General features: G+C 44.4%; 1 protein-coding gene across 4 annotated transcripts in view; it reads right to left on the bottom strand.

The window, feature by feature from the left end:
• ARNT (aryl hydrocarbon receptor nuclear translocator) overlaps positions 1–11,607 on the bottom strand; it is a 66,674-nt gene extending 55,067 nt beyond the window's left edge. For 2 of the 4 annotated variants that reach the window (XM_017877773.1, XM_017877775.1), the window contains exon 1: positions 11,391–11,607. In XM_017877773.1, the coding sequence (XP_017733262.1) occupies positions 11,391–11,580 (190 nt within the window). In that variant the 5' untranslated portion in view covers positions 11,581–11,607. The remainder of the gene's footprint in view (positions 1–11,390) is intronic. The other 2 variants (XM_017877774.1, XM_017877776.1) reach the window with 1 other exon arrangement.
• Between the last annotated feature and the right edge of the window lie 648 nt (positions 11,608–12,255).

The following is a 12,255-nucleotide window of genomic DNA, read 5'->3' as shown; positions in this document are numbered from 1 at the left end:
GCTCTGTCACCCAGGCTGGAGTGCTGTGGCCGGATCTCAGCTCACTGCAAGCTCCGCCTCCCGGGTTCACGCCATTCTCCTGTCTCAGCCTCCCGAGTAGCTGGGACTACAGGCGCCACCACGTCGCCCGGCTAGTTTTTTGTAGTTTTTAGTAGAGACGGGGTTTCACCGTGTTAGCCAGGATGGTCTCGATCTCCTGACCTCGTGATCCACCCGTCTCGGCCTCCCAAAGTGCTGGGATTACAGGCTTGAGCCACCGCGCCCGGCAATCTGACAGATTTAAAGTTTGAAGTAATAGAAGTAGGAAGACAAGATTAATCAAAAACAAAGTGATAAAGGCCTAAATGAGGATGGCATGACGAAAAGGTAGTTACTTTTAAAATTTTAAACTATGCAACTTCTAAGGATAGTGAATTAAATGTATCTATCTATTTCTACTCTCTTCTCTCCTCACTCATACACAGGAAAATTTTTTTAAAAGAGAAAAAATTTTACACAAGACAAAACCACAAGGATGGAAAGGAAGAGCAATAATTTTTTTGAAACTAGAGATAAAATGGACTATTGCCTTGGGAGATGGACAAAAACTAAATCCTAAAGTGACAAGGGAAAAAGTACAAAACCAACTTAATTTACACTATGGAATTCCCCCAAAGTCTCAGAAGCTGATGAGTCCAGGTAACTCTGGGTATGCAGGGTAGGGTGAATGAAGTGAAAATAAGGAGAATTAGTTCAGCATCTGTTTACTATAGAGATGGATTCCTAGATCCTTTTCTCTATTCCTTCTAACCAAGGCAACTACCCCTCCCCATTCTGCCAAAAGACAGATTTACTCTCTGGAGAGTATAAATCAAAGGTCTTACAGTCTAGTGAACACCAGGTAAAGGTGAAAGTGAGGGAGCCATATTGAAAACAGGAAAACTAACACCAACGTATGTATACTACATGCTTCATTTTTCTTCTGTGTTATACTGCCTATTTCCTATATTTCGTATCTCCACTTTCTTGGTTTACTCTCTCCTACTGGTGGAGCCTATTTTCTAGTGGATTCCTGAAACGGCGTAAGAAATGCCTTGGAGGTATGAAAATATTTCTTCTATTTCACTAATTGATAGTTTGCCCAGGTATGGAATTCTAAATTAGAACTTATTTTCCCTCAGAATTTTGAAGGCATTGCTCCAAAGTCTTTTTTTTTTTTCTTTTTTGAGACAGTGTCTTTGCTCTTTCACCCAGGCTGGTGTGCAGTGACGTGATCTCGGCTCACTGCAACCTCCGCTTCCCAGGTTCAACCAATTCTCCTGCCTCACCCTCCCAAGCAGTTGGTACTACCAGCATGCACCATCATGCCCAGCTAATTTTTGTATTTTTGTAGGGATGGGGTTTCACCATGTTGGCCAGGCTGGTCTCAAACTCCTGACCTCAGGTGATCCACTCGCCTCAGCCTCCCAAAATGTTGGGAATATAGGCGTGAGCCACCACACCCAGCCTGTTCCAAGGTCTTCTACTTTTCAGCATGACTACTGAGAAAAAAGACCAATCTGATTCCTGAATCTTCTGAATGTGAATAATTTTATTCTCTCTGAAGCTTATAGGATATTCTCTTTCTATCTGATGCTGAAATTTCAGCATAATGGGCCTTGATGTGTGCATGGCCCCTTTGATCTGGAAACTAATGTCTTTCACTGGGACATTTTATTTAAACAGAAACAAAGAATTATGTTAAAAGAAATAAAAATGATGCCACTGGAGCGAAGGAAATGAGAGAAAGGGAGCAGAGGACTCCCCTATAATATTTTTGTAACAAACATTATAAAACTAAGTCTTTAAATATTAAAATATGCATGTATAGTTTTGATTTAAATAATTTTTATGTATGTATGTATTTGGCAAAAGACCTGAGAAGAGGTAATAACCCAGATAAACACATAAAAAGTAAAATCCAAACACTTATAGTTCCTCAGACTGGGGAAATGAAAAACTGAATTGTGATAGTCATGAAAGATACCGAAAGGTAGGAAAGACAGCAGATTTGAAGGAAATACTGGTGAGTACATACATATATAGGATGTTAAAGATTATTCAAATAGAGGCTGGGTGCAATGGCTCACACTTGTAATCCCAGCACTTTGGGAGGCCAAGGCGGGTGGATCACTTGAGGACAGGAGTTCGAGACCAGCCTGGCCAACATGGTGAAACCCCATCTCTACTAAAGATACAAAAAATTAGCCAGGCGTGGTGGCACACTGTAGTCCCAGCTACTCGAGATACTGAGGCACAAAAATCATTTGAACCTAGGAGGCAGAGACTGCAGTGAGCCAAGATCGCACCACTGCACTCCAGCCTGGGTAACACAGAAAGATTCTGTCTTTAAAACAAAAAAGAAAGATTACTGAAATAGAGCCGGGCATGGTGTCATACACCTACAATCCCAGCTACTAGGGAGACCAAGGCATTGGACTACTTGAGCTCAGCAGTTCAAGACCAGTCTGGGCAATACAGTGAGCCCTCGTTTCTATAAATAAAAAAAAAAAAAAAACTACTCAAACAGAGATGCAGCCAGGCACAATGGCACACATCTGTAGTCCAGCTACTCAGGTGGCTGAAGTGGGAGGAATGCTTGAGTCTAGGATTTCAAGACCAGCCTGGGCAACATAGTAAAACCTTGTCTCAACTTAAAAAAAAAAAAAAGAGAAACAGAGAGATCTTTTAAATAGATAAAAATATAGGAAAGCAGTTTATGTGAGAAGCCAGGAATGAAATTTTCGGAGTCTTTTATACATAAAAGATAAATGAAGGGTGATATGGTTTGGCTCTATGTGTCTCCACCCAAATATCATGTCAAACTGTAATCCCCAGTGTTGAAGGTGCAGCCTGGTGGGAGGTTATTGGATCATGGGATGGTTTCTAATGGGTTAGCATCATCCTCCTAGTGCTCTCTTATGATAGAGTTCTCAAGAGATCTGGTTGTTTGAAAGTGTGTAGCACCTTCCCCTTCTCTCCCTCTATCCTGCCAGCCATGTGAAGACATGCTTGCTTCCCCTTAGCCTTCCGCCATGATTCCAAGTTTCCTGAGGCCTCCCCAGCCATGCCTCCCACACAGTCTGCAAAACTGCTCGTCAATTAAACCTCTTTTCTGCATAAATTACCCAGTCTCTGGTAGTTCTTTATAGCAGTGTGAGAATGGACTAATACAAAGGGAAGGGGATTATGGCAGGTACCAAGTGAATGTCAAATTGAAGTAGGAAGGCAAGCAGCTAGGAAGGCAGGTAGGTGGCCAAATGGGAAGAAATGAAGGAAACTGCCTGGTTTACTATTTAGTTTTAGCCCCAAACTGGGTACTGTGGTGTACACTTGTAATCCCAGCTACTCGGGAAGCCGAGGCAGGAGGATCATTTGAGCTCAGGAGTTCAAGACCAACTTGGGCAACATAGCAAGACCCTGTCTCAAAAAACAGTTCTCGCCTCAAGCATGAGAAGAGAAAAGTAGAAGCATACTGAACAAAAAAAAGAAACAAGCAGAAAAACAAGCAAAAAGGACAAAGAAGGAACAATCAGTGATAAAGACCAAGCAACACAGTGTCTCTGAAATCTAGTTTCTAGGAGAGGCTCAATCGTGTAGTATCAAGAACTTGGAGAGGATTCTAACAACAACCCTAAAAGCTGCAGTGCATAATGATTCATGCCTGTAATCCCAGCAATCTGGGAGGCCAATAGCAGGAGGATCACTCGAGGACAGTAGTTCAAGACCAGCCTGGGCAACATCGCAAGATCCTGTCTCTACAAAATTAAAAAATTAGCTAGGCATGATGGTGCATGCCTACAGTCCCAACTACTCAGGAAACTGAGGAGGCAGAATCACTTGGGCCTAGCAATTGGAGGTGTTGCAGCAAACTATGGTCATGCTATTGCACTCCAGCCTGGCTGACACAACAGGACCTTGTCTCAAAAAAAAAAACCTTAAAAGTATTTAAAGAATTGAAACACAGAACTAGAAGAAAGAAATACAGAATGTTAGGCCGGGCACAGTGGCTCACGCCTGTAATCCCAGCACTTTGGGAGGCTGAAGCGGGCGGATCACGAGGTCAGGAGATTGAGACCATCCTGGCTAACATGGTGAAACTCCGTCTCTATTAAAAAATACAAAAAACTAGCCGGGCGCGGTGGCGGGTGCCTATAGTCCCAGCTACTCAGGAGGCTGAGGCAGGAGAATGGCGTAAAACCCGGGAAGCGGAGCTTCCAGTGAGAAGCGATCACGCCACTGCACTCCAGCCTGGGCAACAGAGCAAGACTCCGTCTCAAAAAAAAAAAAATTAGCGGGGCGTGGTGGCAGATGCCTGTAGTCTCAGCTACTTGGGAGGCTGAGGCAGGAGAATGGCATGAACCTGGGAGGCGGAGCTTGCAGCGAGCTGAGATCGCACCACTGCACTCCAGCCTGGGTGACAGGGACAATCCGTCTCAAAAAAACAAAACAAAACAAAACAAATATAGAATGTTACAAAAAAGTTTTTAAGAAACTACTCTTTTTTTTTTTTCCCTAGAGACAGGGGCTCACTCTGTCACCCAGACTAGAGTCCAGTGGCGTGATCATGGCTCACTGCAGCCTTGACCTAGCAAGCTCAGAGATCCTCCCACCACCTCAGCCTCCCAAGTAGTTGGGACTATAGGCATCCACCACCACATCTAGCTAATTTTTTATATACATATTTTTGTGGAGACAAAGTCTCACTATATTGCTCAGGCTGGTCTTCAACTTCTGGGCTTAAACAATCCTCTCAGCCTGGCCTCTCAAAGTGCTGAGATTACAGGTGTAAGCCACCACACTCAGCCTGGAAACTACTCTTCTAGCTCCTTTTTTCAGCACCTTGAACTTGGTTATCCAACCAAGCAATACCTTGCCCCCAGGCTATCTAATGTGGTATTTCACCCTTTTCATCTGCAAAAAAGACAATACTCCACTTACCTCCTTTTCAAAAGATACCCATTGTACTACATTTCAGTAGGAAGATGACTCTAAGTCACAATGGAAAAAATCGTAACTTAGAGATTAAGAATGATGACTGTGTAGATGGACTGCCAACAATAAAATTCTGTCTCTACGTTCTAGTAGCTATGTGACTTCAGACAAGTTACATATTCACTCTCTGTGCCTTAGTTTCCTCATCTGTAAAACAAGGATAATAATACTTACCTAATACAATTGTCATAAAAATTAAATGAGGGCCGGGCGCGGTGGCTCAAGCCTGTAATCCCAGCACTTTGGGAGGCCGAGACGGGCGGATCACGAGGTCAGGAGATGGAGACCATCCTGGCTAACACAGTGAAACCCCGTCTCTACTAAAAATACAAAAAAAAACTAGCCGGGTGAGGTGGCGGGCGCCTGTAGTCCCAGCTACTTGGGAGGCTGAGGCAGGAGAATGGCGTAAACCCGGGAGGCGGAGCTTGCAGTGAGCTGAGATCTGGCCACTGCACTCCAGTCCGGGCGACAGAGCGAGACTCCGCCTCAAAAAAAAAAAAAAAAAAAAAAAATTAAATGAGAACAGTTGGTACATATTACTAATAAATATTAGATATTATTATAGTTCGTACAAATTCATGATGTCAATGGCTTAGTCTTATCCCTTCAAAGGTATTTCATATTAACAGTGGGTTTTACATTCATTTTTATTCAACAAACATATATTGAACTCTAATCCAATATACTAGGCACCCACTGTAAGCACTGCAGTACTCTGGTAAACAAGGAAAGCAAAAGTTCTGCTCTCATGGAACTTACATCCTAAGTATGCTGGTTTTGTTTTGTTTTTTGAGACAGGGTCTCAGCTGTCTCCCAGTCACCCAGACTGGAGTGCAGTGGCACAATCACGGCTCACTGCAGCCTCGACCTCCCAGGCTCAGGTCATCCTCCCATCTCAGTCTCCCGCGTAGCTGGGACTACAGGTGATGCCACCACACCCTGCTAATTTTTTGTATTTTTTTGTACAGATGGCGTTTCACCACATTGCCCAGGCTGGTCTCAAACTTTTGGGCTCAAGCAATCCACCCACATCAGTCTCCCAAAGTGCTAGGATTACAGGTATGAGCCACCACGTCCAGCCCTAAGTATACTGCTGAATCCATAAACTTACTTCTCCATTCAACTACAATGAAAACATGGAGGGAAAATATAAAATGGGCCTGGCAGGGTGACTAACACCTGTAACCCTGGCACACTGGGAGGCCGAGGCAGGAGGATTGCTCAAGCCCAGGAGTTTGAGACCAGCCTGGGCAATATAGTGAGACCCAGACACTATGTAAAATAAAAAAACTTTAAAACAAGAAAGAAAATACATTGACAAAATTATGAAAAGTGACATTAATTTGAAGAATTTATGTGAAAAGTTGGAGACAGTTGCTACAGACTAGACATAAAGATTAGTCAACAAAATAGGAAAGTGTAACCTGGCATATAGAAGGAACTTAATTATCCACTCCTTTCCCTCGGTTTGTCTCCTTAAGTGTAAAATGATAGGCGTTGTCATATTTCCAACCTGAAGATTCACTGATGTCTACTTACTAAAGTCATTATGGCATATCAGGCAGCATTCGTTATTTATTTATTTATTTTTTGAGATGGAGTCTCGCTCTGTCACCCAGGCTGGAGAGCAGTGGCATGATCTCGGCTCACTGCAACCACCACCTTCCAGGTTCAAGCAATTCTCCCACCTCAGCCTCCCGAGTAGCTGGGATTACAGGCACCTGCCACCAAGCCCGGCTAATTTTGTATTTTAGAAGAGATGGGGTTTTGCCGTGTTGGTCAGGCTGGTCTCAAACTCCTGACCTCAGGTGATCCACCCGCCTCGGCCTCCCAAAGTGCTGGCATTACAGGCATGAGCCACCGCGCCCGGCCAACGCAGTATTCTTAAAAATAGATGGTGGCCAGGTGCAGTGGCTCATGCCTGTAATCCCAGCACTTTGGGAGGCCGAGGTGGGCGGATCACCTGAGGTCAGGAGTTCGAGATCAGCCTGGCCAACATGGAGAAACCCCGTCTCTACTACAAATAAAAAATTAGCCGACGTGGTGGCAGGTGCCTGTAATCCCAGCTACTCGGGTGAGGCAGGAGAACTGCTTGAACCCAGGAGGCAGAGGTTGCAGTGAGCCGAGATCACGCCATTGCACTCCAGCCTGGGTGACACAGTTTTTTCTTTTGTTGGGGGACAGGGTATCACTGTGACACCCAGGCTGGAGTACAGTGGCATGATCACAGCTCACTGCAGTCTCAACTTGCCAGGCTCAGGTGATACTCCAATCTTAGCCTCCCAAGTAGCTGGGACTATAAAAGTACACCACAGTGCCTGGATAATTTTTTGTATTTTTTGCAGATAAGGGGTTTTGTCATGTTGTCCGGGCTGGTCTCATATTCCTGGGCTCAAGCAATCTTCCTGCCTCGGCCTCCCAAAGGGATTAGAGGCACGAGCCACCACACCTGGCCATAAAAGAATATCTTGACATCTTAACTTTACACTGTATGAATTCCTATTTTCCCATATCTGAAAAAGGTAAATAAAGGTAACAGGTAAGAATTTTGTTAATTGATGCAGTTAAAACTGTAAGTTATGTAGGTGAAAATTAGCTTAAAAAAATTTTCTTCCTAAATGACAGCCTTACAAACCCAAACGGTATTACCCTTTTCCTTCTGCTACATTCTCCATCCACAGTAACTTATACATAATAGCACAAAAAGAATTCTCTGCTAATGAGAATACCAGAATCAAGAGAGAAAAAAACCTACATTTACTACAAACTAATTCAACGTCTCTAGTTTGAATTTGGAACTGTAAATCAAATACCTAATCTCCTCCCAACTATTCCCTCAGCCAATGCATTACAAATCACACATTCAATTTAAAAAGCGTTCCACCTTGGCTAGGCATGGTGGCTCATGCCTGTAATCCCAGCTCTTAGGGGGAGCCCAATACAGGAAGATCACTTAAGGCCAGGAGTTAAACACGGGCCTGGGCAACACAGCAAGACCCTGTCTCTAAAAAAAATTTAAAATTAGCCAGCCATGGTGGTGCACACCTGTGGTCCCACCTACTCAGGAGGCTGAAGTGGGAGGATGACATGGTCCCAGAAGGTCAAGGCTGCAGTGAGGCATGATTGTGTCACTGCACTCCAGCCTTGGTGGCAGAGCAAGACCCTCTCCTATGGGGAAAAAAATGTGTTCCTCAAAACTGTTAGTAGTCCATAGACAAGAAAGAAATAGCCTAAAGTCTCATGGACCACCCACCCACAGAGTTCTACTTGCCAGTGATAAGTAGAACTAGTGAAAAATGATAGAACATGAAGAATTATCAATTTGACCAAGAAAATCACAGTAGAACTATTATTTCAACACAACTCTTAGAGAGTATCAACCATATTTTGCTCTTCTTCTAATGCAGCACCACAGTGAAAAATGCAGAAGAACCTGGTCCCCTTGAAAAACACTGCAGGGCCACCAGCTCAATTAACATGTTTAAGCACTATTACTAACCCTAAGAATTAACTTGGCGGGATCAGTGGCTCACACCTATAATTCCAGCAGCTTAGGAGGGTGAGGTGGGAGGATTGCTTGAGGCCAGGAGTTCACGACCAGCCTGGGCAACATAGCAAGATCCCATTTCTACAAAAAGTTAAAAAATGTATCCAGGTGTGGTGGTGTGTGTCTACAGACCCAGATACTCAGGAGGCTGAGGCTGGAAGATCACTTGAGCTCATGAGTTCAAGGTTGCAGTGAGCTGTGATTATACCACTGCACTACAGTCTGGGAGACAGAGCGAGACCCTGTCTCAAAATAAAATAAATATATTTTAAAAGGATTAACCCAAGTGAAGCTTAAAGAGTGAAATATTTTTTTAAAATCGTCTTGACAAAACTAACAAGAATTGTTAAAAAAAAAAAAATTAGTACTCCAGCAAAAATACAACGTAGAAAAAACTCAAAGAAATAGGCATGGTGTCCCTGGTCCTTAAAATGGCTCTAAGGAAAGAAGGTATGACGGTGTAGCAAAGAATTCTGACCTGAAAACATTTACTTTCACTAAGCACAGTACATTTCCACCTAATGTCCCTCCATTCATTAATCTCATTTCCCAAAATGCAATAGACTACTGAAAAAAATCCACAATGTATCTATGATCTCTTCCTCTTGATATAAAAGTGCAAAGGGAGAAAAGAAAAAAGAAAACATATCTTCTGATTTGACTGAACTGAACATGGAATCGATAAGTTAGAAGAGATGGAAGAAATTTTTAACATCAAAAAAGAAATCTGGCCAAGCAGAGTGTCTCACATCTGTATGCCCAACTTTGAGAGACTGAGGCAAGGCTTGCTTGAGACCAGGAGATCAAGATCAGCGTGAGCAACATAGCAAGGCATCTGTCCACAAAAAAATTTAAAAATTAACCAGGCATGGTGGCAAGGCACCTGTAGTCCCAGCTATTCAGGAGGCTGATCATGAGAAGATCACTTGAGCCCCAGAGGTGGAAGATGCCGTGAGCAGTGATCTTGCCACTATACTCCAGACCGGGTGACAGAGCAAGAAGCAAGACCCTGCATCAAAAGAAAAAGAGGGGAGAGGGGAAAGGAGAAAGGAAAAGAAAAAGAAAAAGGAAATCTAAAAATTGCAGAAGCAAGCAGCCAAAGCATAGTAAACAAAGCTGTTTCATTAACAAGGATTCTGCACACACACACACACACAAACACATGCTATTTTCTGCTGAGATTTAAGCTGATATTGATCAACTTATGAAAATATGGTCAAGAGGCTGTCATTCTGGTTGCTGCTGTTTAAAAAACAAAACAAAATAAAGCCACCCCACCCACACAGCTGGAAAAAAGCTCCTGACATACGAACTAAAACTTGTTTACTCAGGCGACTTCTTAAGAGAAATGCTTTGCAATTTAACTAGGGTTATATAAGTATTTTGCAATGTGTGATCAGTTAAAAATCTTGTTTATTTATTCCATAGTTCACAGATAGGTTATATTACTACAAGGTCAGGTTTGCCATAATGGCATTTTTCCTGTTTTATAGTTTTATTCTATCACTCAGCACTTCCCGCAATGTAATTTTTGCCATTAATTTTACCTCTCTTTCCTTTAAAAAAAATTTTAAAAATTAAATACAGATAATGACATGTGACAAATTAATCATCTCTTAAAATAGCTGTTCCCAGAAACATGGTAGAAAAGAAATTTCAGTGATTCAACTGTCCCATCAAAATCTGGATATTGCAAAATAATACTGCCTTTCAGTAACATGAAAAAAAAAATCTAATTTAAATTTCAACGTGGGGATGGGGGTAATCACTCCCACTGTTGTATTTTCAAGAAATTCTCCGCAACACACACACACACCTCAAGGCCCTTTCTTTTTAAGGCTATCAAATATATTGGTTTTTGGAAAAGGATAGACTTTATTTTGCAAGAATGACCAAAGTCTGCAAGATAAACTAGGCCCCTAAAATGAAATACCTTCTAAGGAGAAATAACTGTAACATAGAGGAAAGAGGGCTGGGTGGGACTAGTAATTTGAAGATCTGATCTCTCTAAAACTGCACTACACCCTATTCCATCTCTTAGACAAAACAGACCAGATCTTTTTGATATTTGATTATTTTTTGAAATTGAGAAATGGTGTGGAATCAAACTTTTCTGAAAGAGTTTGGAAACTGCCTCGACCTAGGCCTAACAAGATATAAACCTGAGGCTGTGGACTAAAGACCTGACCGGAACCACAACCATTACACAAACCCCTGCCCTCAGCAGGCAAAGACAGGCCCTCTTAACACAAGATGTAAGTTTCAAAGTATAGTCCGGGGACGGGGGTTGCGGGTGGGAGGTAACAGCCTAAAGAAACGTCGTATATATCAAAGAACGTCAATTTTTTATTTTTAAAATTAAAATCTAAACCTTTAAATGTTTGGAAGCAACACCTCAACTAAAGAGCAATATGGTCCAGGGTTTATGAATCCAAACTACTCTTAAAGTAAACGGAGCCACTCTGCCTACAGTATTCGGCATCAAGCGGCTCCAGCGGGCAGAGGGTTAAAAGAGGACCACTCCACAGACCAGAAGCCGCCCGAGGAGTGAGGGCGGGCCAGCCCCCACTGGCCGCCGCTCCAACGGAGGTCAGGAGAGGGAGCCCCAACTCCCACCTGCCCCCTCGCTCCCTCCACCTCGAGTCTACCCAAGTCCCCAGGATCGAGCCCCTCCCCAGGTCACCGCTCCCCCACCGTCCCTCGCGGCCTCCGCCCCGCCCCGCCCCGGCGCCTTCAGCTCCAGCTGCGTCCCCTCAGCCCTGGGTCTCCTTAGTTGTCAGCCCCTTCAGCCCCTCCCCTTTAGAGGCGCCCCAGTCCTCCGTCTCCTCACCGGGGTTGGCAGTAGTCGCCGCCATGGCCGTAGATGCCACCGCCGCCGCGCCACCCCCCCCCAGTGGGAGGAGCCGCCGCCACCGAACCGGGAGGGAGGGGAAGAGAAAGGCCACTCCCCAGAAGCGGCGCCTGACCGCCGCCTCCGCGACCGCGGAATCCAAGATGGCGCCTTCAGCAGCCCCCACCATCCCAGCCCCTGTGGCAGAGAGACCCCGCCTATGTAGTGGGCGGAGTCAACACACGACCAGCCTCCTAGAAAAAAATTGACCAATAAAAATGCCAAATCGACCAAGGGCAGGGCTACTCCCTGCGCCAGCCAGTCCAGTGGTGGGAGGGCGAGGAAGAAGTCCAGCTGTCTCCCTAACCCCGCCCTCCTTGCGTAAGAGGTCAATGACCGAGTAACGTCATTGAAATGCAATTAAAATGGGTATTTTAGGCAGGGCGCGGTGGCTCCCGCCTGTAATCCCAGCACGTTGGGAGGCCGAGGCCGGCGGATCACCTGTGGTCAGGGGTTCGAAACCAGCCGTGGCCAACATGGCGAAAACCCCGTCTCTACTAAAAATACAAAATTAGCTGCGCGTGGTGGCACATGCCTGTAATCCCGGCTTCTTGGGAGGCTGAGGCAGGAGAATCGCTTGAACCTGGGAGGCAGAGGTTGCAGTGAACCGAGATCGCGCCAGGCCACTGTACTCGTCTGGGCAACCGAGAGCAAAACTCCGTCTCAAAAAAAAAAAAAAGGATATTTGACTAAAAACCTTCTCTTGGTGGTGGATTCGTCTGAGTGGTTGCCCTGCAGACAACTTATCTTGTGAATCCTCTTTAGGTGCTCTAATACTTAAACTTCACATGGTGATTTGTAATCC

This window comes from Rhinopithecus bieti, unplaced genomic scaffold, assembly GCF_001698545.2.
Source record: "Rhinopithecus bieti isolate Rb0 unplaced genomic scaffold, ASM169854v2 scaffold_10548, whole genome shotgun sequence".
Classification (NCBI taxonomy): domain Eukaryota; kingdom Metazoa; phylum Chordata; class Mammalia; order Primates; family Cercopithecidae; genus Rhinopithecus; species Rhinopithecus bieti.
The sequence above is the reverse complement of the archived record's forward strand: the minus strand, read 5'-3'. Positions and strand labels throughout refer to the sequence as shown.